Below are 27,173 nucleotides of genomic sequence, written 5' to 3'. Positions count from 1 at the left end.
GAAGTCGACAACCATCTCTTTTGTTTTGTTCACATTCAGAGGCGGGCTGTTGACTTTGCACCTGTCCGTAAGCTGCTGCACCTCCTCTTTGTACGCTAACTCATCGTCCCTGCCGACAAAACCCTCCGTGGTCGTGGCACCAGCAGATGTGAGGATGTGGTTTGAGCTGTGCTTTGCTGCAATGGTTCAGTGGACTGATCTCACAGTTCCATGAGCACAAAGTCTCAGGTGCCCCAAGCTGTCAATGCGCGTTTGGCATATTCCACCCTGTTATTGATTACTTCAGTGAACTTCCACAGTTGATTACTTCAGCAACCACTTATTTCTGTAATTAGAATCCATTTAACCCACATTACAGGGACAATTATGCTTCAGCTGATTAGCAGGTTACAATCTCATTGTGACTTAATACACAAATGTCTGCCTAATTCCACTTGACTTTTTGAGGGTTCGCAGTGTAATAATCATGTTCCTCGCGTAACTGCAAAGAGTTTAAGAATTCTCAAGGTAATGTTGCTTAATAAATGCAATTTAATTAATTTCTAATAAATTCGTCCCAGTGTCAACCATCAGAGGATGGGTTGACTCCCCCTTCTGTGTCTTGTTTCCTGTCAAGGTTTCTTCCTCGGTGACAACAAGAAGGACAGTTCAAGGTCAAGACAGGTCAAGTGAGCCTTAGAGAGTGCTTTATTAGGAGAATTACTCAACTCAAAATAAAGCACCATGGCCCCAGTGAACAAAACAATACCAAACAATTCTAAGAAAAAAAAGGAAATCAGAATAAAAAAACAGTTTTCCTTAACAAGCTACAAAAAAACAAAAAAAAAAAACAAAAAAACATAACAGCAAACAGGAACATGTACCACATACAACAATATGGACAGGATTAAATAAACAGGCTAAAAAGGGATAAACAAGACACAGGTGAACACAGTAAGACAGGGGTGGAGAAAGTGAAACATAATACAGAACAAAAACAAAGCACAGACCACAAGGCAATGTTACTATGGGAACTTAGATTTCAGAGGGGTGAAACTATGACATACTTTTTTTTCTTGCCACTGTCACCTTTGTCTTACTCATTAGGGGCTTGAACCCTGATTTTCTTTAAAACAGATTTCTATAGTTTCTTTGTGACAATACCTGATATAAAAAGGTATATTCAAATGAAGTTGAATTGAATTCAATATATGTACTACTGTATAGAGATATATCCACTGCTTCTTTTATTAGGAACACATACCTAACACATACACTCAGTGGATATATTGGTCTTATAGGTGCCGGTGCGCCAGATACATTAAAATATACATTAACATAATCATATCCACTCTGTGGTCTGTTACCATGGGCAAGTTATCAGCCACTCTTGCTCTCATTCATCGCTGATTGTAATGTTTTTTAGGACATTAACACCTCTAATACAGTTGTTAGTGAGTCTGCAGACTGAGGTTTTGTAATGGTCATTTGAATCTTAACCTTAGAGTTCTTGGAGAGATCTCAGTTCACATTTCTACGAATATTTGCCATAGTGTTGATCACATCAAATAAATCATTTTCTTGATGTTTTCCTAAATTTGAGGACATTGCTAAGGAGGGACCAACAGGGAACACAGTATTAAGCTAGTGAGTGCATATGATCAGACACACATTAGTCACATTTTGTTATTAATTTTCTTTATTTAATTTTTATATTTCTCTATATTTCTTATTTGAAGATATGTTTTAATATTCCTTCTGAAAATCATGGCAGCAAAGATTTGGTTCTCAGGGTAGTAAGAGAACTGCTGGAACATGAAAACAGAGTGATTATAAAAGTGGAATAGTAGAAACACATCTTCCTGTGCCTTGCTGAGAGTGAGAGGCCTAAAGAAATGACTGAAAACCGCAGAACTGGTCGTGTTCTCTCTTCCCCTGTGGCTGTCTGTGTCTGTGTGTGTGTGTGTGTGTGTGTGCGTGTGTGCGTGTGTGTGTGTGAGAGAGAGAGAGAGCGAGCGAGAGAGAGTGAGAGAGAGAGAGAGAGAGAGAGAGAGAGAGAGAGAGAGAGAGAGATAGATTCTGTGCATAGATGCCCACAAAGGAAAGTGTCTCATGGAATGCTGAGCTAATGAGACATTTTTAAGTGGACTAAATAAATAGACTTCAAAACACCCCAGAAAAATATGTTCAAATAAAAAAAGTTTCCAGAACCTTCCCAGGTACCTAACTTGTATTAATACTTAGACAAGAGCTTGCCTAATACATTGAGATATCCCATTTCCTGTCCAACCTTCCAGTAATTTATTTCAGCTAGTTCTACAGTCTTAATTTTTGAATTTGTGAGGGAGAGAGCTCAGCAGCAGCTCCCAGCTGAGCATGGCATGTCTCATGAAGACAACTCTCCATTTCTGCCTGTGTGTTTCACTATACCCGATGCTACACTGTCGCCAAGCTCACACAGTGGCTGTTTCATCCCAAGCATGTCAACAGGCCATGAGGCAGTAGCTGGCACTTCAGCAAGGCCCTCAGCTTAACGATTTCGATTAATCATGCCGTCTAGCCAGTGGGGAGTGGAGGAGTTTGTGAGGAAGCCAACAACACAGGGGCAAACCGGACCTGGCCCTGCCCCTACGCACACTCACCAGTGGCACAAGCTTGCTGCTGGAGGTCGTCCCTGGTTGCGCTGGCAGCCTGGTTCACGGCAGGTCCTCTGCACAGCCACATGGTGAGGAGTAATAACCCTGATGCTTACAATGGGATTACAGTAATAGGGACATGATATATGTAAAGCAGATTAACTGCGAGGATCCTCAAGCTCTGAATTATACCGGCTATCTCAGCCAGGAAGCTCCGCTAATGGTACAATGTGTTACACTTACTGCTGAATGGATCCCTGATGAAACAATTCGCTGTGGAAGTACATTTTGATGAACAGATTCTTCAGTAAAAAAAAAATGAGACAGTTACTTCTCCTTGAACCCCCACACTCCCACTCTCGGTTCCACTGACTGGTGCTGGCTATAATAGAACTCATTAGCATTCACAGAGGCCGTCTTGGCATCCAAGGGTCCACGCTGTATCTGGCTCTGCTTGGGCTCATTCCAATACCCGCGGCATAAATTAGCACACTTGCTGAATGCGGGCGTAATGGTGCTGAGTCGTCCTGCCGTGCGGCACTACCCTCACCATTTTCTGTCAGCTATGCCTTTTTCAATGACGTAACCGGACGGGCCATTTTAAACAGACACATCAGTCACCGTGGCTCAACAGATGTAATCGTCCTCTTGTAACTGTCAGCGGTGCTGTGCTGTATGTTCTCACTGCCTTGTCTCCCTCTCGCCACTGTTCAATGAGTCTGTGTTGCCAGTCCTAGACCTCATCACAAATGACTGCGAGCATGTTTGCCATTTTGTATGACAGCTTGTTTTCTGCATCATGGGCACTGGGAATCTGATGATGCTGCATCGCTTGCTTAAAAACACCCAGCATGGATCCTTGCCAGATCCATGGCAAATAGCATCCATTGTTTTTAGAAAACCTCCTAAAAATAGCTAGAATGGTTGTGATTAACTACAAAAATTAGTATTCCAGTTTTAGAGTATAATTGGTAGTCCCATAGCAAGCCATTGTAAAATGTTCAACATACACATGCTCAGTGTTGCTTTGCAGCCATAGCATAGTGTTAACAAACATCATTGCCTGAAGAATTGTTTACTGTACTTTTTATGAATATTTAATTCAATTATTTGTTGAACATGGGAACATTCTTTGTGTTTTATAAAAACAGTTATGAATTTGAGGCCTTTCTTAACCCATCTGGTTAGGGCATTTTATATTCTACACTTAACATCTACACATCAAGAAATCTGCCACACCTCCAAAATCCGTCCAAACAATGCCTTTGTATATGCATAGAAATGGATCTGAGAGTCACTCAAGAAGAGCCCAAGTGTTTTATTTAACCACAGGCGCACAAGTGCAGTGAGTTCCTCAAATGACATGACAATGTGCGAAGTTTGTTTAATTGTTTGTTTGTTTAAAAAATGTGAGTGAGTGGAGCCTCCTTTTGTGTCCACAGCATGTTTAGTCAAAACAGGAAAGCAAAGTGGCCATACACGTCACCAGCCGTAATTAAGCAAGCCTCTCACAGGTCTCTCACTCTACAGGTTCTCTCTCAGTAGAGACCACCTGCTGACACCACCTCTGTACTGTCTGCTCTCGGGGCAGATAGCTCTGTCATGCCGAACAAATGCCTCTACACTGGCCTCATTAGTGGAGTCTCACATCCCACCAGCCTCTCTTTTACCGCATCTTTTTTTTGTTTTGTTTTTTGTACGATGCCTATTTTGATAACACATGTGTCTATGACGGTACTGAGAACTTCACTCAAACAGCCCAGTGAAGGTTCTTTTAGATGTAACAGCTGTGCGGTGGCTCGTATTATTTGAATTGCATGCTTTGCACCTTCACATGGACTCATCTGTTGTTTATGGAGCCCTTCACAAACCGAATATAGTGTGGCATGGCATGGAAAATGTTAGCCTCTGCACTAAAGGACTGGTCGCCAAACACAGCTAGGGTTAACAAACCATCACGGTAATATTCGATTTCAAACAGATCTGAGACACCTTAGCTTAAGTGAATGCGTGCCAGGTTATCTGCTGCATTCACTCTCCTATGTTTAAAAGGCAACCCCCCCCACACCCACCCACACACACACTCACACACACAGTCATGTGCTCACACACACAGACCAGCCCAAACTTTCTAAGCATCCTAAAGCTGTGAGAAATGGGGTTTAAGTTCATAAACCCCAAATCTGCCAATTACTTGTTAGAATTTATGAGGCCAGTTTAAGGGGGCATGATGGGGGGGCATTTGCAGAATTTGATTGGATTGGTCAGCCTGTGTTTGCACGTCACAAAAAAGGGGAAATATTTTAAAAAAATGAGGTATGATGAAGGCAAATTAGAGAGAGGCAACCCAACTCAACAACTACCTTTTCCTCCGCAGCAGTGCAGGGACTCTGAGGTCATGAATGATTTAGCAATGTTTGCATTTGAAGATAGGAGTGGGGATAATATCTCAGTCTATGGCAGTGTACAGATTTCTTTCTCTCTCTCTCTTTCTCATTCTCTCTCTGTCTTCAGTTCTCCAGTTCCAAGTTAGTATGGGCACTGTGGCTAATCCTTCTAACTTTTAGTTTTTAGGCTACTTCTATCAGAGGAATTTTGTTTTGTTTTGATCTCTCATAAATGGCCTTGGACTAAACTGTAGTACCAATCGGTTCAGTCAAAGCTTAAGCTTAATCTAAGTGTAGGAAGCGGGCCTTTAGTGCCTAACAATATCAGTGGTTTTAGATATAATGGATATATATGCCAGTGGTCATAGGAAATGTTCATAATTTATCACAGTTTTGTGACTTCCTGATAATGTGTAATAAAACATAAGCAGTAATGCCAGAAGACATATTGGCTGTGAGAGACGCACTGATGAAATGGGGAACTGTGTATGTTGTTTTGTTTTAGACAGTATCTCATACACTTGTTATTTTGTTTTAGGCAATATCTCATGCACATGTATGTTGTTTTGTTTTAAACAGTATCTGATACACATGTAAGTTGCTAGTACCACTTACTTCAAATTTACTTGTAAAGTGCTTTTATCACAAGAAATTGTTTCAAGCCATCGGTAAAGAAATCTATCATTTCCAGGTTAACAAATATTTTGACTGTTTAGTCATTATTCATAGTAATGGGAGATTATAATGCTTGTTTAAACGTATATATATATATATATATATATATATATATATATATAATGCCTGTTTAAAAAAAAAAAAAAAAAAAAAAAAAATATATATATATATATATATATATATATATATATATATATATATATATATATATATTTAAACAAGCATTATATATATATATATATATATATATATATATATATATATATATATATATATATATAAGCAGTCATTTATCAAATACGTCATCGCACAAGTGTAAGTGTGTGTGTGTGTGTGTGTGTGTAAGTACAAGGGGTTGTGAGCATATGTCAAGACTGTTGCCATCAGGGCTTAATTTGCAGATAATTGCAGCACATGGCATGGAGGAAGACGCCCAGTAATGTCAGCACGAGTGTCAGTGAAATTGTAGCCATTACAGGAGGGAGACACGAAAATTGATGGCATTCTCCATTTTAATTTGCATTTTTATCAACACACGCCATCCACTTGCACATCTCCTCTCATTGGTGGAACAGAAGAGTACAAAGGGGATTGGTGAACCTTCTGTTGAGGTGCAGAAATTATATATATAGGCTCCCATTACATTTTTTGATTTAGCAATGGTTTAATGACCATATATAATTATTTCTCAGTCTCTTTATTAAGATACAAACATAAAATACAGGAAATTTGTACAAAAAAAATCTTTAAAAACTATTTTTCAGAACAAAATGGCTTCTACAGGGATAAGTCAGTATTTACTGTGGCCTCCCTTGGTGCTAAGCACATCTTGAACTCTTCTGGGATAACATTCCATTCAGGTTCCATTTTATTTAGGTTTAAGAGAGCCAGGTTCCTGCTGTTGCTCAAGTGTAAGGGGAGGTCACATTAAATACTTTCCACTGTAGCCTATAGAGGCTGATTTTCTGATTTATTTATTTGTTTGTTTCTTTTTTTGTTTTTTAATACTTCATACATGTTTTGTTTTGATATATATACAGTAGGGTATCCATCATTTGCATATTAAAAACCACCCAGCTGTCTCTGAAAGTATGTTCGTGATTTGATGTGTAGGTCTTAATAGGGACAAGTTTCACATCTTGGTGTTGTTTTATGAGAGCAAGTCAGATTATTGTCATGATTTATTGGCCAAGTGGTACAGTTTTTGAGAATTCTAAGATGCTTGTGGTGGCATTGGCTGTTTTGGGCTTCAGGTCCAGGTCAGGGTTTAACTCCATAACAGACTGTATCTCCAGTCCAGTCCAGGGTTTCGCCCTCCCCTGACACGAGTTCAGGGAGGAAGCGCTGATACTAAAACTAATCACCTGAGACCTTAAATAGACAGCTTCTAAAATGAAAGTACGAGAAGAACATTGAAATCTAAAGGACACGAAGACAACGGGTCTCTTCAGCCCACAAGATGTTCCAACGTGACACGCACATGAGCAAATTAAGGTCAATTCTCAATTTTCTATCAAGACTTAATAATTATATAGAAGAAACACGTAAAGAATTTTAAAATCAAAACATATAAATAGCGGGATTGGTTTTGGACTTATATTGTTTATATTATACTTATATGCATTGTATTGTGTATACACTGTATGTGTGCAGTTTGTTTTATTGTATATTTATTTGTGACAATTGTATTACTTTATTATTTGTATTATTGAATTGTATTATTTTATATGCATGTTGCATTTCTTCAGCGCAAACTATTTGCACTATGTTGTTTTACTTGTATTTGAAATTGAAATACGTATCCTAGGTTTCTTTGTTTACTTTAGAGCAATTTGTTTGAGCTATCAATTGCATTTACATCTACTAAAAAACAATTATTGTCCAGGTATTTAATTTACTAATAATGTCAGTTAATTTGTGGATGTACATGTTGTGAAAGCTCTCTGCCATCAATTCATATTGCTCTTTTAGTGACAACTTGTTATTGGTTCTGTCACGATAGGCCGGTCACCTACCGGGAGGGACACACCCACTCCAGACAGGGGCCATAACACTAACCTGCCCACAATCACCTGCCTTTTCACAGGAGACACCTGCTTCTCATTACCTGTCACTATATATTCCTGCAGGTTCCGAGAGACAGCACTGCACATTAGCGGTCGAAACCTCAAGTCCCCGTCGGTGCAACGCTAATGCTACGAAGACGCTTCATCTTAGAGTTGTTTTGTATTATTGCATTCCTAATGGAAAATAAAGAGCAAGTCTGTTCTTCCTCGCCTCTCGCTTCATCTGTGCTGCCTATGTCACAGAATGTGCAGACCCCAGGAAGCGAAGCGAGCAGCCCTGACTGGGCTCACCTGCTGGCTACCCAGATGGTGGCGCTGGAGCAGCAATGGCAGGAAATCGGGGAAGTTCGATCAATGGTACAGACTCTCGGCCAGTACGTCAACTGCCTGGCACAAACAACCTCCCCGCTAGCCCACCGGTGCCTGAAGGGGTGAATCATCTCCTCTAAGGCGTACAGAGGAGATCCTGAAACCTGCGAAGGGTTCATAGTTCAATGTGAACTGTTTTTCGGCTACCAGCCACAACTATCTGACCGCACTAAAGTGGCATTTATTATCTCCCAGCTCACGGATAAGGCTCGCGTCCAGTTTTTTGAGGGAACTACGAGCAGTGTTTAACCTTCCCCACCAAGGGAGGCTCTGCGAACAAGCGCTTTTATGCTTGAAGCAGGGATTGAGATCTGCGGCGGAGCTACCCATGGAATTTTGGACTCTGGCCGCATGGCTTGGCCCAGACCACTCATACGTAAGGCACAACAGCATTTTCTTGGCTTTGCCAACTTCTACCGGAGGTTCATCTGACCCTTCAGCTCTCTAGCAAGGCCCCTTATAGACCAGCTCCGGGGCCCCGCCTGAAGGATCAAATGGACCCCCAAGGTAGAAAAGGCATTTGAAGAGCTCAAGACTGCTTTCTCAACAATGCCAGTTTTATGACAGCCTGACCCAGATTGACCATTTGTCCATTTGTGGTGGAGGTGGATGCCTCCGACAGGAGTGTGCGCTGTACTATCTCAACATACAGGAGAGAGAGGCGGTCTAAGACCTATTGCATACTTCTCCCAAAAACTGAGTCTGGCAGTGTGGAACTACAGCATTGGGGATAGGGAGCTGCTGTCCATGAAGGTCACCTTCGAGGCATGGAGGGATTGGCTAGAGGGAGCGCGACACCCCTTTACTGTGTATATGGACCACAAGAACCTAGAATACCTCCAGACCACCAAGAGACTAAATGCCAGACAGGCTAGATGGTCAATCTGTTTTTTCCAGGTTCCAGTTCCGGGTCACCTATAGGCCTGGGGAGAAGAACATTCGAACGGACGCGCTCTCCTGGCAACACAATGCAGAAGCCCTATCGTTGAGCTCGGAACCTGTTCTCTCTCCCTCATGCTTTTTGGCATCTCTAGAGTGGGAGTTGGACCGATGAATAAAGGCAGCCAACCCGCATCCACAATGCCCTCCTAATCACATCTATGTGCCACCAAAACATCAGGAAGCTCTCATCATGTGGGTGCATACATCTTTGGGGAAAGGACACCAAAGTGCCAGTCACACCACACAGCTGATCGGGGCACTATTGGTGGCCAGTGATAAACAAGGAGGTGGTGAGATATGTGGCTTCTTGCGCTGACTATGCCCACAGTAAAATGACATGCGTTCTTCCAGCAGGTAAGCTTCTGCCCCTTCTTATGCCCCTTCGACCATGGTCCCACCTGATGGTGGACTTTGTCACGGACCTACCTGTTTCAGAGGGCAATACCACCATCCTAAGTATCGTGGACTGGTTCTCTAAAATGGTTCATCTTGTCCCTTTAACAGCCCTGCCCACTGTGCTAGAAACAGCAGACATATTATTCTGCCGGGTATTCAGACAGTTTGGCCTACCTGAGGACATTGTGTCGGATCGCAGCCCCCAGTTCACATCACGGGTATGGAAAGAACTGTTAGGTAAGCTGAACATCACAGTCAGCCTAACATCCGGTTATCACCCTCAGGCTAATAGGCAAGTGGAGAGGGTGAACCAAGAACTTGGTAACTTCCTGCGCCTCTACTGTCAGCACCAGAGACATGGAGCACGTACCTCCCATGGGTGGAGTAGGTGCAGAACTCTGTGCCACATGGGAACTGATCTCACCCCATTTGAGTGCATTTTAGGTTACCAACCACCTCTCTACCCCTGGAACACCCCTGCATCAGAACAGCCAGCAGTGGAGAGATGGTGCAAGGAGAGCGAACGGACCTGGGAGGAGATGCACCAGAAACTACGTAAGGTGATCACTGCCTACAAGATAAAGGTGGACAGAAAATGGGGAGAAACCCCTCAATTCATGATCAGACAGAAGGTGTGGGTCTCCACCAAGGACGGCCTTGCTGGCACCACAAGCAAGGCCAGGTATGAGGGCCCTTACACCATAAATGACCAGATCAATGAGGTGTCCTACAGGGTCCCTCACAGAAGAGGAAGCTTCCTTGGGTGACCTGCCTCTACCTTTGGAAATGGAAGAGGGCCCGGTGTATAGAGTGCAGACCCTGCTGGATTCCTGAAGGAGAGGGAGGGGACTGCAATATTTGGTGGACTGGGAGGGGTACGGTCCGGAGGAGTGCAGTTGGGTTCCGGCCTCCCAGATTTTGAACCCTGACCTCGTTACCTCCTTCCATAGGCTGCACTTGCTGAAGCCTGCCCCGAGTCGGCAGGACGAGGCACGTTCCAAGAGCCTGGCGGGGTCTTTGGGTTGGGGGTTCTGTCACGGTAGGCCGGTCTCCTACCAGAAGGGACACACCTACTCCAGACAGTGACTGTACCACTAACCTGCCCCGTTCACAATCACCTGCCTTTTGACAGGAGATGCCTGCTCCTCATTACCTGTCACTATATATTTCTGCAGGTTCAGAGAGACTGCACTGCGCATTAGCAGTCAAAACCTCAAGTGCCTGTCGGTGCAACGCAAATACTACAAAGACGCTTCATCTTAGAGTATTTTCATATTATTACATTCCTAATGGAAAATAAAGAACAAGTCTGTTCTGCCTCGCCTCTCACTTCATTTGTGCCATCTACGTCACAGGTTCTGCCCTATTCTGGTCTGTTTTGGACTGCTCTAGCCAGTTCTATCCTGTTCCGGCCTGTTTTGGCCTGTTCTGTTATTGGCTTAAAAGAGAAGAGCCTAGCCATCGACTCTTCCCCCACTCTGTGTCATGTTGACCCCAGCTTGTCCAAAAGATTTTGGATGTAAACACATGTGGCAAGAAAGAAGATAGCTATTAAATATATGACTCTCTGCCTACAGCGCATGTCAAGATATTAAAAATCACCACCCCTGGCCAGCAGGAGACTAGCCATTTTACATTCTGAACACACTCTTTTTATGTCCTTGCATGGATGTTTTTGTTCTGCTACCTACCGATGCATGTCCACAGGTTCATTTGCATTTATATGCCTTTACTGGTCACAGGGTTGTTCACTCCTTAACACATGCCTGGATTAGTGAAACTCTTAACGAAGGCGCCCAGACTGTTCTAGCATTTGGACACCTTTCCAAGAGAGGTCCAGGTAACAGTATCGGACACAGCCAAAGCAACTTAAATATACTTACATATATATATATATATATATATATATATATATGTGTGTGTGTGTGTGTATGTGTATATATATATATATATATATATATATATATATATATATATATATATATATATATATATATATATATATATATGTGTGTGTGTGTGTGTGTGTGTGTGTGTGTGTGTGTATGTGTGTGTGTGTTTGTATTAATGCTTTTGGCTGCTGTCAGAAGAAAATAGTCATACAAACACAGAGCAAAATATATTTAGAAGCCTCCTACTGAGAAAATTCATAGGATAGAACAAAACTTTATTTGTAAAGTCATATGTTGTTTTTAGCTTTTTTTTAACCAGCCACAGATTTCAAACCACCAACTTTCTGGGCAGTGGTCTGGAATCTGAAACCATCTGCTGAGTGGACTGTGGGATCACTGAGATTCGAGTCACTTTTGTAATGAAAGATAGAAATGGCAACTTGTTCTCTCTCTCTCTCTCATTTATCTGCATCTTTCTCCATTTCTCTCACCTTCTTGCTCTGCCTTTCTGTCACTCTGTCCCCCTCTGTCCTCTCTCTCTCTCTCTCTCTCTCTCCCCTACTGTCCTCAGTGTATCTGTAACTGTTTCTCTACAGCTAAACCTCTACCTTTGTTTCAAGAACCAGATTTCCCTTAATGAGGCCCTCAGCATGGTGTAAGTGTAATCGTTGTTATTTCCCCAGCCGTAGGCAAGATACCGTTATAATAGGGCACATAGGGAGCATCTCCGCTTTCACTGCAGAGCAACTTTATCTGCTGGTAATGCACATATGCCAGCTGGACAGGAATGGGTGGAGCCACACTGATGCCCCCCACCCCAATCACTCCTACCCTGTCCCTCGGGTCTCTAGCAGCATTTGATTGGTTTACCTCTACCTCTCGTCTTACATACAGTGGTGTGAAAAAAGTGTTTGCCCCCTTGCTGATATCTTATTTTTTTGCATGTTAGTCACACTTAAATGTTTCAGATCATCAAACACATTTAAACATTAGACAAAGATAACACAAGTAAACACAAAATGCAATTTTTAAATGAAGGTTTTTATTATTAAAGGGAAAAAAATCCAAACCTACATGGCCCTGTGTGAAAAACTGATTGCCCTCTAAACCTAATAACTGGTTGGGCCACCCTAAGCAGCAACAACTCCAATCACGCCTTTGCGATAGCTGGCAATAAGTCTTTTACATCACTGTGGTGGAATTTTGACCCAGTCATCTTCAGCCACACAGCCACAGGAAAATACTCTGTGGACTGACAAGACAAAAGTTGAACTTTTTGAAGGGTGCATGTCCCATTACATCTGGCATAAAAGTAACACAGTATTTCAGAAAAGGAACATCATACCAACAGTAAAATATGGTGCTGGTAGTGTGATGGTCTGGGGCTGTTCTACTGCTTCAGGACCTGGAAGACTTGCTGTGGTAAATGGAAACATGAATTCTGCTGTCTACCAAAAAATCCTGAATGTGAATGTCCAGCCACCTGTTCATGATCTCAACCTGAAGCGCACTTGGGTTCTGCAGCAGGGCAATGATCCAAATCACACCAGCAAGTGCACCTCTGAATGGCTTAAGAAAAACAAAATGAAGACTTTGGAGTGGCCTAGTCAAAGTCCTGACCTAAATCTGATTGAGATACTGTGGCATGACCTTAAAAAGGTGGTTCATGCTCAAGAACTCTCCAATGTGGCTGAATTACAACAAGATGACTGGGCCAAAATTCCTCCACAGTGATGTAAAAGACATTGCAAGCTATCGCAAAGGCTTGATTGTAGTTGTTGCTGCTAAGGGTGGCTCAACCAGTTATTAGGTTTAGGGGGCAGTCAGTTTTTCACACAGGGCCATGTAGGTTTGGATTTTTTTCCCCTTAATAATAAAAACCTTCATTTAAAAATTGCATTTTGTGTTTACTTGTGTTATCTTTGTGTAATATTTACATTTGTTTGATTATCTGAAACATTTAAGTGTGACAAATATGCAAAAAAATAAGATATCAGGAAGGGGGCAAACACTTTTTCACACCACTGTATCTCTAGTGGAGCATGTGAAGGCCTGCCCCATGGCTGGCTTACTCTACCCTGAAGGGGAATGAATTGGTTTGTAATGCTAAGCCACACACACATGCCCACCAGACCTATATTAATACTGCTGGATGACTGAATTTTTAAAATTTATTTATTAAATTTTGGCTTTGAGCAAACATTGAGTGGCAACACACGTTGTGTTCAAGGCCTCTGGTGTGGTCATACTGTTTCTTTGATCTCTCACACCCTCTTGAAGTTGTTTCAATGTCCATCAATAATTTTCACACTTCAAAGTGTTTGTTTTATAGTTCGCATCACATTGCATTATTTAGCCTAATAGCTTTAATCTCTGATGATTAGTATATTATTCACTGATGTAAATAGTGCACAAAACCTAACTATAGCTCTCTATACTTGAATAATGATTTTGATGAAGATGGTTGTTATTTTTGTTGTAGTAGTCCTTGTAATAGAGTTTTTTCATGATTTTGAATTTACTTTATATTCACAGGCTAATTAGGTATGACTATCAGTGACTATGAGTGACTTAGGTATGATTTAAGATGTATACTTGCCCTCGAAAGGGACTGGAATCAGAGATCAGCCTCGATTTCTTACCTCCATTCGCACATTTGTTTTTAATAATCATCGCTTTTATCACTCATTGATCAAGTACATTAATGCACATGTACGGTTACTTTTAAGACGGTGGATTAATATTATCTGCAAAGGAAAAGCAGGTCCTTATCACAGCATCTTTATTGATCAGTTGTCCAGGGTCCAAAGGTAATCTACTTTAGGCCCACTTTCAGTGGTACTCACAAAGGATCTTATGCAATTGTAATTGTATAGGCTGGATACCAGATTATTGTTAGGCAGTATTACTGTTGGGGAGGTGTGGGGTCGAGGGAGAGGAGTGAAATCCTTTGTTGGATAATGTATCTTGGGGAGCTTTGTATTTTCAGAATGGCAAAAACAGCAGCTTGGAATCCGTACTGGAGTGACTGTGTAAACAATCCAAGGGAATCGATACCATTAATGTGTTAGCGGAGAATTAAATTTGCTGTACTATAATTCAGCTCTCTCTCTGGAGTGATAGGCTGTGCCTGCGTGTGTGTCTCTGTGTGCATGTACATGTGTGTGCGTGAATGTGGCTGACCTTGCTGACATTAGTACACTTCCTGCGCTGTGAGTTCTGTGATGCAGTGACTCTCTAAAAGTGGTGTGATGATGGATGAATCCTCAACTTTCTCCCCGCAGGGCGTCTGTTCCATCGATTAACTCACACATTCATCTGGTGCGCTGGAAAGGTTTAGTACCAAATACATTTTAGTGCAATCTTCTTGACTCAGCTTTTGTCCGCCTTATGCATGTCCACATAAATTTCAGTGGCTGCAGTATAACTAGTTTTAAGCAGCAATGATTCCTGTCTTTGGCAGAAGGCTTACAAAGTGCTGGCACACTGTTTAGCACAGAAAAAAGGAATGTTTCCTGAGGACAACCATGCAGCCCCCTGCTCAGACTGCCATCATAGCTTTGAGTACTTGCCTTTTTATGTTCTGTTTCCCAGTCAGCACTGTTCTGTGAGAACTCTTGTCTTTCCCAGATGGGTTCGAAGGTTAGGATGTTTTTTTTTTCTTTTCATTTCAGCATTAATAACTAGGTGATTGAGCACTAAATGAGAAATTCCTGTCTGTGCCTATTCTGTCCATGTCCATCCTCCATGGGCCTCCATTTTAGACTTAGAGTTCATTGATGTAAATAATTAATGTGTTGGCAGGACATCAATTTTCATGGTGTTTAATCATCCTGAAAACTGACAAAGCTGCTTTGTAGACCTGTAATAGAATCTAAATGCAGTTGTTCTGGTGCCTTTCCATCATTGGTACAGAGACCCTTGAGCAAGTAATTCTAATCAGGTATCAGAATCAGAATCAGAAATAATGCCCACTTAATTTAGATTATGTGGAAAATGTTCTTTGGCACTGACATATAAAACACTACACATTTAGTAAAGTGTAAAGTAAAATTCATTATAAAAGTCAATATAACTAATTTGACTAAATTAAACACAAATAAAATTGTAGCAACAATGACAAAACCTTTATATCCATTTCTGTAGCCATAGGAAACTGAAGACAACAACAACATTGATGTATTGACATAGGAATACCTGTTGATGTAGAGAGCACTGTCTGCATTTTTCTGGCAAGAAAAAAAGGCCAGATCTCCATACCTTATAAGGGAGAGAACAGCAAAGGAGACACAGCCTTGAGGATTCAGAACATGGCAGTCAAACAGGACACTTTTAAAACAGACTCACTGGGGAATTCCCGGAATTCCCAGATCCAACACACCGGGCCTCTACTGACATGCAGATTGCACAAGCACTTTAAAAGGAGGTGAAGATGTGGTTTATTAAAGACTGCAGATAAACCCATAAAAAGAATCCTGAGATGAACATTTGCTTTTTTTGTGATTGTGAACTTTATCCAGTAAAATAATAGTTACTATTATTTATCCAGTTAATAATAATTCTAAGCAATATGCACTGGATCCACACACTCACTAAACTGAGATTAGAGATCTTTCCAAAGTAGGTGCTCCATGATTTTGCTCAGTGCTCTATGCTTGTACTCTACGTGCTCTATTTTTTTGGCTGAGTAGTAATATGAAGGCAATAGGACTAAAATCATTTAATGGTTTTTTTCGGACATAGGGATGATTGTGGCCATTTTCCAGGCCCATGGCACAAAACTTGCAATGATGAAAGTTTGGAATAGCTGAGTAAAGCCTGATCCCAGCACATTTCATTAAACCTTTCCCCTTAATGCCATCTGGCCCAGTGGCTTTATGATGATTAATCCTTTGAAACACTGAAATCACCTGCTTGTCCTGTAAAAACATGGCACGTGGAACCATACCAACAAAAGCAACCTCAAACACTATGCTAAAATCATGCCCATCAAATCTTGAATAAAATTGCCTTATTTGAGAGATTCATGTTACAGTGGATCTGGTTTCTGTTTTCCTTCCCATCGTTTTGTTCAATCCATGCCAGGCTTCTTTTACATTTCCAGTCTTCAAGCCTCAGTCTTCAGTTTCAACCTTATCTTTATAATCCACCTGTGCTTTCCTTTTGTGACGCACCCGATCGCTTTATTTAACTTGGTTTGGTATGCTCGATTCAGTTTGCTGTCTGATGTGTATGCAAATGCACACACATAATAATATAACATTTTAAAACACAACAAGTGGTTCTACTGTATAACTGTGTAACCTCAAACATTTACCTAGATAACGGCATTCTGTCTTAAAATTGATGCATTTCCTCCACCAATTAACTAATTTATACATTACAAAATGCTATCAATCATTGTTTGGTACATGTTCACACATGTAGAGGTTAGATGGGCATGTGTGGAACAGCAGGATGCAAGGAGATGTCATCATGTAAGGTGTTGTACAGATTTCCAGCCTGCCTGCAGGGACAGAATGTAATATGACATGTCTTAATAAAAAAGCCTTGATGTGCTCACTCAAAGGTCAAAGAGAATCACCCATAAGGTGAAAGAGAAGAGTGCAAAGAAGGTGAGTCTTCATTTTCCCAATAGTCTGGAGGAAAATGAATCTGCATTTGAGGCTTTTATGTCACACAGACTTCTGTGCTTATGAAAAACATAAAGTTAGTGCTGCATGTCACAATTGAATTGGGTTACACTTAAATCCCTAAATACCAGTTTTGAAATAGCTCATGAAGTGAATATTAATGACAGCATATGATCAGATGGGAATAAACGTGATAAAACCCTTAATGAAAATCCATAACAATAGCTACCACAATCACCTGCAGCCAGATTCTGGTCATGAATAAAGACTAACATATTTTCCTTTATTTTTCTGGCTTCCACACTTTTAGGGGATGATGTACTTGGAGGAGAGGAGGCTGGTCCACAGGGACCTGGCTGCCCGTAACGTTCTGGTGAAATCTCCCAACCACATCAAGATCACAGACTTCGGCCTGGCTCGCCTGCTTGATGCTGATGAGAAGGAGTACAACGCAGATGGCGGCAAGGTCAGGAAGCAGACCAGACTCTTACTGTCACAAACAGTAAGTTGTCCTGGCTCATAGCTATATTCTCAATACAAAAAGCAAGAGGTGAAAATATCATTCAACTTATGCATTGATGAAGTTTAGATTTATTCACTACTCCTGCTAAAGGCAAATGAAGCGGTTTTCTTGCTTTATCACTCTCTTACTGTTGTGCAGATGCCTATCAAATGGATGGCACTGGAGTGTATCCACTACAGAAAGTTCACACACCAGAGTGATGTCTGGAGCTATGGTGAGATGAATTATGATTGCTAGTAGTTTACCAATAAGAGTATTTTATATTCTCATTTAAGAGAACTTCCTACATTGTGAACAGTAGTTATGTGAGTGCTTCTATATAAATGGGTCTCACAGTGGTAGATTTAGAGTCCTTGATAGGTGCAACGTTTTAGAATTAATTTTGTGTGCTACAATCTTTGTACACTTGTAGACAGGAAGGAAATGAACTGTGCTCAACCGTGCTCCAACGTATGTGTAGTTTCTCTCCAAACAACAAATAGAATAGATCATATATTTACTTAGCTCCATTCCCACTATCATCCTAAATAAACAAGTATTATATTGAACATTACAATTGGTTATTCCATCTTAGTTTTAATAAATTTGTTACTTAGGAGCCATGCAATATAAGTAAAAATGTTTTTACATTTATGATATCAACTATACCAGGAGTGACTATCTGGGAGCTGATGACATTTGGAGGAAAGCCATATGATGGGATTCCCACACGTGAGATTCCAGACATTCTGGAAAAAGGCGAACGTCTGCCTCAACCCCCAATATGCACCATAGATGTCTACATGGTGATGGTCAAATGTGAGTCTCATATGGAGGCTCAACCCACTGTATTCAGCATGGATATCTAGATAGGCCAGATCACAGTATCACAGTACAGGCTCTAAGCATACACTGTATTATATGTAGATTGAAAAAGAAGTCCCTGACATTAGTATTTGGATCTATTGTGAATTTTCTCAACCAAATAAAACGTACACAAGAAATGTAGATTAGAAGCATTAAATCTAACTACAATTAGACTCAGTTGTAACCTTATCCATAATAAACTCACAGATAATGAACTATTGATAGAGATCAAATTCAGTTTGATTACTTTAGTAATTGCTGCTCATTTAGATAAAGGTCTGGAGTATACCCTCCAAGAGGATCATAATTGTTAGGAAATGAGGATCACACAACATGAGGTGGGTTCAAGTAAATGATGGCCATGGGTAAATTGATTCATCCAGCAGTGATGTCCTGGATGTCAGCTAAACATATGAAACTGACTGGTTAAGAGGCAGACACTAGACAATTTTCTTTCACACCTTTTTTTTTTGTAACCTTTGAACTCTCTCAGATTACCTTTAATGAATTCCGTCAAATGAATCAGTGATGACATGAGGTATTGTTTTGTTTCCATTTTCCTGAACAAAGGTCAAGTGCTTAAGAATTTCAATTTATCATTTCATGTCATTTCATTCTGGTATTTGGAACACAATCTATTAATAACAGACTCCATTATACTGAAGAAACACTATGGTACCCCAATGACTCTATGATCATAACGATAAGTTTGCCACTGTGTTGTGTGAAGGGGCTTACTTCTCCTTGTGACTTATGTCGTCTTGCTCCATCACCCCCTCAAGGTTGGATGATCGATGCCGACAGTCGGCCCAAGTTTAAAGAGCTTGCTGTGGAGTTTTGCAGGATGGCCAGAGACCCACAGAGATACCTAGTAATCCAGGTAAGTAGTGCAAATGGCAACATGATAAATGTCTTTGTTGTTATGTCCCTGCATATAAAAAAGAAACTGTTTTTCTCTCTTAGCTCTTACACTTTCTCAGGTGGAGAGTAATTAGGCTTTTTTTATTTCATTTTTCAGGGGGATGACTGCATGAAGCCACCCAGTCCAACCCACAGTAAGTTTTTCCAGAGTCTTCTGGGTGAGGAAGATCTGGGAGAGCTGATGGACGCTGAGGAGTACTTGGTACCACAACCCTGTAATACCCCTTCTTCTTCCCACACCTCCAGACCTTATCTGGATTCCAATCGGGTGAGCACAGAGAATTACCTCTGTCACTATAAGAATATGTTCAACGTATTTGTTTTCTTAGAACTTCAGAAGACAATTTACTTTTGATCATTTATTGAAATTCAGGCTTTAAACAAATAAATGGTGATTTTAATAAACACATTTCTCAAGAATTTCCAGTTACATAGAGTTTGGGGGGAGGACACTACCACTTTCCTAGATTTCCTTGACAGGACAGGACCCAAGATGTTGTTATGACCCTATTGTACTGGCTCGATGGTCTAAGGCCAAAAGGAGGCAACAAAAAAGAAAACACACACACACACATTAATTCTGTTAATCACAGAATCACAATTGCAAGAGCATAACATTCTAAACGACCCTCCAAAAACTAATTTCTGTAAACAAAGGAAAACAAATAAAAAATACAACAGAACTTCTCTAACTTGCAAAACATGCCACTGTGATTAGTCCATTCATGACTGTGAAACAATGATTGGTGTTTGCTTTCTGAGTCAGTCTATAGCAGGTGTTACAAGTCTGAGAAGGTATTATTCAGTAACAAACAGTTTTACACAAGTAGTGTGACCTCATTGTTCCTTTTCTTATCCTTCCATGGTGATTAGGGGTTAGGTCGGTGTATACTCTTTTCAGAAAAAAGGTGCCAGGAGTGCTATAACCCCTTTCCCTCTCAGAACCAGTGTTGTTACCACGATGGAGCTCTTCAGCCTAAAGAGCTTGCAGGAGCACAGTCTTGTGAAGCTGCCACTCCTACAGTCAGCCCATCAGCTCCAGCAGGAGTCCAGCGGGTGGCTCATGCCTCCCAGGAAGAGCAGCGCTGTAATGGGAGCCTGAAGAAGCAGCCTGGAGCTGGGGAGGATGGCAGCAGCCAGCGCTACAGTGCCGACCCTACTGTCTTCCTGGGAGAGAAAACCCAGAGAGGAGCTGCTACTGAGGATGGCTATGTGAAACCCAGAAAGGACAAGAGTTCCTCAGGTAAGTCCCTTCCAGTAAAAAAAATATCTTCCCCTTGAATATTCAGTTGTCTGCTGTTGATTGCTAAAAAAACAGTATAAATGAGTTTTTAACATAAATTTACATTACAATTAAATTTACATTATTTAGCTGATACTTTTATCCAAATGTTTTGTTTATGCGCATGTATGGGTAGTTGCTCATATGAAAAGACCCTTATGTTACCCTTAAGAAAAAACAATAATAATAATGAATGCAGTGTTAAATGTTACATAGCTTGCATATAACTATGCCTTTTGATTTTATATAGCAGCTCATCTGTGTAAGTCCAGAGCAACAAAAATAGCTATATTTTTGCACTGAGCAAAATGGCACCAGTTACATTAATAATTACAGTAATCATCATTATTGTCTTCACAATCATCACATCACAATATTTTTTTATATAATCCACCAGTATAACTACTTAATTATGTGATTAATGAAGGAACAAAGAGAACTCTTAACAGGCAACAAGTTGTTTAATGCTTCATTGCATACCATTTTGGGTGAACCACTTACTTAGCTAGATAGCTAGCTACCTAGCTAAAGCACAGGCACTGAGAATCCTCATGAACACATTTCAGCAATGACGTGGAGTCTGTGAGCAAAAATACCTCTTGTAGGTCTGTTTTAGGGAGTATTTACTAATCGTTTAATTGTGCATCTTGTTTAGTGAACAACTTGAGATTACTATTAACTAAGGAGAATTTATTAAGAATTTATTGTACCTTTGTATATATTAATAAACTTCATTGTGAGTTGTCTTTAATTTATATAGAGTCCTCCAATCCCATTGAAGAGAATCCGTTTGTCACTCGTCGAAAAAACAGAGAGATTCATGCCCTTGACAACCCCGGATACCATAGCACCCCTGATGGGCATCCCAGTGCCGAGGATGAGTACAACAATGAGCCATTCTACCACAATGCAGGTGAGGTGAGTCAGGAGTCACTGAAGAAAAACGGGGTTTCTGTTCCTCTGCAATCCTTAACCATAACCGAAACTACAAACAGCCATGCCCCTCTCACCAACCAAGCAGGCAGACCCCATTACCACAGCCAAGGAGCAACTGTTCATTTTGCAATTCCACCAGTTCAGCCTCCTCAGAGTGGACCAATGAGTCAAAATGGTCACAGCACCCATTCGATAAAGGGGGTCTCTAACGATCACCCCAGTAAGCCTGGTCATCCTTTACCATCAGGCCAAATATGTCACATTAGCCACCAGGTCCAGGTGACATACCCTGTCCCTGGGGGTCTCTCAGACCAACAGGGTCCCTTGGCAAAGTGTATAGCTGCTGGTAAAAGCAGCATTACTGGTCTCCCTGGTCATACTGTTCACCAGAGCAATGTTCCTCAAATGAGTCACACTGGAACAATAATGGTGGACAAGATGCACACAAGCACCTTTGACAATCCAGAGTATTGGCACCACAGCCTCCCAGCCAAGGTCACGCAGCACCCGCAAGACCTCTCGCAGGTATGCAGTAACAGTTTCCTCTACAAGCAGAATGGCCGCATGCGGTCTGCTGTGGCCGAGAATCCGGAGTACCTGTCAGAGTCTGGCATGAAGACAGGGATGGTTCTGCCTCCTCCACCATACCGGCAGAGGAATACTGTGGTATAAAGTCCTGACTGTCTGCGTTCTGGAGCCTGGTTCCTCTACCAGCACCTTAAGACATATTTCCTTGTTCCTCAGCAGTTCCTGGAAAGTTTATGCACTGAACTCACTGGCTCCCTTCTCCTGTTACAACAGATGCTCCTGAGATAGGAAATACAATACTAAACATGGAAAGTAGGTCAGTCCAATCTTTCCAAGCAGACTTCATCCCAGAATGTTTGCCCAGGCAAAGCAGAGAAAAAAAGTGTAACCATGTGTACCTCTTCTTCATCCTATCTGGAACTTAATGTAACTTCAAGACTTTGTAAAGGAGATAAATGCTAAACACTGACAGTTTATATTGTAATTGTAAAAGACTAAATGTGATTGTCTCGGAAAAAGAAACACCTCATTTTCTTTAATTTCTCAGACTTGGTTTTAAGGTTCAGAATCTGGTATCATGTATTAGTAATTACAGCAAAACAGATTTTTTACTTTAATTCCAGAATTGATACAAACATAGCAGAGTCTAAAACCTGGTCATAATGTGAATGAATTTCACTAGTTGTCCCTTCACTTTGCCTGTGGTATGTCAGCTACTTTAACAATCCAAAAACATAATAGAAGCTAAGAACTGTTACTTACGGTTGAAACAACTATCATTTTGTTTAAAATTGTTCAAAACCTTAATGGCCAAAAGCTTCAACACAAAAAGGTAAATCAATGAAACTGGAATGGCTTAAACTGTTAAATAATGTAACATTTAAAACTGTTAGACATGAAACCCTTCCAGTGTACAAACTCTTCCAGGAGTACTTAAAGAACCTTCATAAAAAGAATACTCAATATTTATTTATCCTCCAGCAGGTAATAATAGAGTGTTCTCTTCATTCTGGATCAACATATTATATTGCACTTTGGGCAATGTAATGAGGGGATCCATGCTGTAGACTGCTTGTTATGCCGCATTTAACCAGGATGTATTACTTTTGGCAAGTAGTGTAGCCTAAACCACATTGAATGTAAAGGCTTACTTCACGTATGTAATGACTCAAAGTTAAATTAGACACCAACTTTAGTAAGAGTAAATCTTGGTTAAAAATAAATTTGAATATGAGTAAAAAAAGGATCATGCCAAAAAGCTACTGAAGTGTCTAGTTGCCTATAGATCTGCAATGTCCCTCTTAGTACAAAGAGCAACTTCTATTTCCTGTTTTCAGAAATATAGTTGACTAAGTGGAAAGACTTAAAAAGTACAAATATATCAAAAATAATTTAGTGAATGTAAGTACCCACCTCTACCCACCTCTGGAGGTAACCCCTCCACAGGGCACAGACAGGTTCATGGTGAAGTCTGGACAGGTCACTGATTTATTATATCCAGATCTCAGGGCAAAGAGTTGAATTAGAGTCAAGTTGTTTGTACCAGAAGCACAAAGCCAGAAAAAGGCATGAAAAAACATGTTTTAACGCAGTATGAGATTCATAGGCACTGGGTTGATGCTGCAGGATGCAAAGCTAAAATGCAGAAGATATAGTGGACATGGCACTAAAAGCAGGCCCACAGTATTTTGCATCTGTTTGTTCTTTGTTAACAGTGTTCTTTGATCGAGGCTGTTTTCACGTAAACAGTTGTGTTTTAAAGACTGTTTCTATTTTACATACATGTGTTTTAACCTGCAGACATAATCAAGTTTTCTCCTACAAATGGACTTATAGAAAGTAGACTATTGCTAAAGAGCAAACTGTATTTAACTGCCAAATTTTCATAAAGCCTTATCTTCAAATATCATTAAATCAATTATTAGTTAGCATTTTCAGATAAGTTGATTTACAGTTTTGTTAAAGACAGGAAAGGTCCATTATCACAATGGGCCAGTCTTCGCTGAAATGTATAATTTAATATGCACTGACAGGCCCCAAGGTCATGATCATGACTTATAGTATTTAATAGATGAGGGATGGGAAAAGAAGCATATTTGTTTAATCAGGCTGAGAGATAGCAAGTGATACATATTGAATCTCTGCAGTAGTCTTTTTTTTTTTCTTTTGAATTCACTTGCCATGGGCTGCATGGCATATTCAGTGGAATCTGAAAAGAACTGGACAGTGTTGCTCTTTTTGTCTCTGCATAGTACTTCCATATTTAACTCATAGAACATGAAATGATGACTTTGAGGTTAAAGTAAAGAATGTATGCTCTAATTCAATGTATTTAATTAAATTGGTGTTTATATCAATCTATTGAATTGGTAATTTACATATACATAGGGTGAGGCATATACTAATCAGAATTATTTTTATACACAGTACCCCAATTTCAGAGGAACATTATTTAAAATTCTAATAATCTGTCTAATTAATTAAGTTGCCATTTACTTGGTTGCAATGGATGACTAAATGTGTGCCTAAAGTCTGGGAACACAGGCATCACCAACCACTGCATATCTTAAAAGTGATTGATTTGTTAAATCAAATTAAAATGTATTTATATAGTGCTAAGCCTATAATGCAACAGTTTTCAATTCCTGCTTGTTTTGGTGGCTTTCTGCCTTTAGTCTTTGTTTTGTCTTTAAAGACTGAAATGCATGCAGTATCTTAAGGCTATACTGGTCTGGAAGATGAACTGGGACAGTCAAGAACATTCTGCCCTTTGGGTTACAGATGTATGTTTCATTTGAGGCTGTTGTGCTACAAAGTGAACGTTCCTCTGATTTTTTTATGCCTTTGGATCTGAGCAGTTATAATGCTTCTGTACCCTTCTGAAGTCATGTCATCAGTAAAGGCAAGTGAGTCAGTTCCACTGGCGGTAATGTCCGCCCCATCATGGCTCACAGAGAAGGTGGGGTGTTTTGAAACCTCAGCGATGGCTTCCTCTGCCGCACACACACACACTTCCTGCTTTTCATCACTCTGTTACAGATTCATTTTTAATCTCACACATAACACTTTGCCCAAGAACTCTACAGGCTATTTTGTGGGTGTTCCAGCATAGTGTAACCTGGTCATTTGGTTCTTCAGTGGCGCAAACCTGGTGGTAAACTTGCCCAATATACTTTGGATCCCTAAAATGGGCTATAATTCCTGGCTATACATGCCACCTAAATTCAAACTGATAGTCTGTATGGAAACACGTTCATGTTCAGAGTTCCTCCCAAAATTCAGTACACCTAGGTCCAATGCAACAACAACAACAAAAAATGTGTCAGCATTCATTTATTGACAGACTGCACTATATATATATATATATATATATATATATATATATATATATATATATATATATATATATATATATATATATATATATATATATATATATATACACATCAGACATATCACATACATTTAAGTGTTAACTGCTACATATTTGTCTTTGTAAATGACAATTTCTAACTAGTAAAAGCAGTAGAATTTGCACACAACTGTAATATAAAATTAAGTGATTAAACACATGAATTTTGTGTGTGTGAAATGTAGAAGTGTGAAAAAATGTGTGAAAAATTTAGAAGATTTCTGAGCCAACAAAGTAAGGGCATTGTTATGGGCATGAGGACAGATAATCTTGTGGTTGTTACTAAAAAAATGTGAATAATATTTTTATAGAGCATCAGAAGGCATTTACAAGATGGAATTGTAAATACAGGGAAACTCTCATATCTGAATTTTTATTACTATTATTATTTTCATTTTATGTTGTCACTTTGTTAATTTATGTTCAGTGTGTGGTGTCTATAGTAGTGGTCTGGCATAGTGTCAGTTCCTGTGTGTACTTTTATGATTGTGATCTTTCTACAGTAAAATCACCTGGACATAGATAAATACCTGCATCGTTGGCCTCTGTCACCAGTAATTCACTGTCTTCATGCTGGTTTAAGGTGGAATGCTGTAGGTTTTGATTTATCATGGGTGATTGTACTGTGCTGATTTGAACCTTATGTCTGCAGTGCTGTCATGTTCTCTTCTTCCCCGACACCTTTTGTAAGATTTGTATCAAACTCTGCTTTGTGACGTTGACTACTTCTGGCCTATCTGCTTTTTCTATTTGCTGTGGCCCCATTTTTTCTGTCCTTTCCCTTAAGGCCTATCATCCATCTTTCTCTTTGTTATACAGTGTAAATATGTGTGTAGAAGACTTGCTGGAAGATACGAGAACTCTTGAAATACACCATCTACTGCTGGCCCTTTCTATGAGGCTTCTTATCTACTGTACCTTACTGATACAGTAGATACTGTACTTCGGTTGTCCAATTAAACCCCAATGTGTGAAAGAGTGTATGTAGCTTATATTTATTAAAACAACTTTTGGCGAGTTTATTTTATCTTTAAAGTAATCCTCACTCAAATTATGTTTCAAAAATTAGACCATACTGTTCTTAGGAATATTTCTGTAATTATATGCACACAAACTGCCCCAGATGAGCTTCAAATGGATGAATCCTGTGTATACTGTGAAAAAAATGTGTGATGTCTGTCTTTAAATAGATTTTCTCAGAAAGGTTTATGGACGTTTAGGTTTATTACACTCTTCCATTTCAAGTTTTTGTTGGTGTTGTTTTTTTTGTTTTGTTTTTCAGCACAGGGCACACCTTTCCTCTGAACTTTACAGCATATGGTACCTGAGGCTTTATATATCACTGATATATTTCCTTGCATTTGTTACATGACCCTGTCAAAAAAATAAATAAATAAAATATATATATATATATATATATTTTTAATTTAATACAAATAAAGATCAATTGAATATTTGAACACTGGTATGCTTGATTAGCCTGTCATTTTTAAGTGTCTTGCATCCAAATATGCTATTTTGTCATATGTTCTAAATATCATGTGTCTCTAAGTAAATTAGAACCCCCGTATCCATTCATTCTTGCATTTGTTAAGTAATGGACTGACATTTTGGTTCAGTCTCAGTGCACTGAATAACATGAATGTTGATATATTGGAACATTGAAATCCACTGAACGCATGGCATAACATAATGGGGGGCAATGGCATCTACTCACACCTAATCTCACCAGAACACATAAGATGTGTGG

General features: G+C 40.0%; 1 protein-coding gene across 5 annotated transcripts in view; it reads left to right on the top strand.

Moving 5' to 3' along the window:
- LOC113579187 (receptor tyrosine-protein kinase erbB-4) overlaps positions 1 to 26,826 on the top strand; it is a 165,441-nt gene extending 138,615 nt beyond the window's left edge. For 2 of the 5 annotated variants that reach the window (XM_027012944.2, XM_035534873.1), the window contains exons 21-27: positions 17,286 to 17,441; positions 17,637 to 17,712; positions 18,150 to 18,296; positions 19,127 to 19,224; positions 19,363 to 19,533; positions 20,208 to 20,508; positions 21,308 to 24,368. In XM_027012944.2, coding sequence (XP_026868745.2) covers positions 17,286 to 17,441; positions 17,637 to 17,712; positions 18,150 to 18,296; positions 19,127 to 19,224; positions 19,363 to 19,533; positions 20,208 to 20,508; positions 21,308 to 22,155 — 1,797 coding nt within the window. In that variant the 3' untranslated portion in view covers positions 22,156 to 24,368. Of the gene's footprint in view, positions 1 to 17,285; positions 17,478 to 17,636; positions 17,713 to 18,149; positions 18,297 to 19,126; positions 19,225 to 19,362; positions 19,534 to 20,207; positions 20,509 to 21,307; positions 24,369 to 26,242 lie in introns of those variants that run through there. The other 3 variants (XM_035534872.1, XM_035534870.1, XM_035534874.1) reach the window with 2 other exon arrangements.
- Positions 26,827 to 27,173: the final 347 nt, after the last annotated feature.

This window comes from Electrophorus electricus, chromosome 16, assembly GCF_013358815.1.
Source record: "Electrophorus electricus isolate fEleEle1 chromosome 16, fEleEle1.pri, whole genome shotgun sequence".
Taxonomy (NCBI): Eukaryota; Metazoa; Chordata; class Actinopteri; order Gymnotiformes; family Gymnotidae; genus Electrophorus; species Electrophorus electricus.
This window is presented reverse-complemented; position numbering and strand designations above follow the sequence as displayed.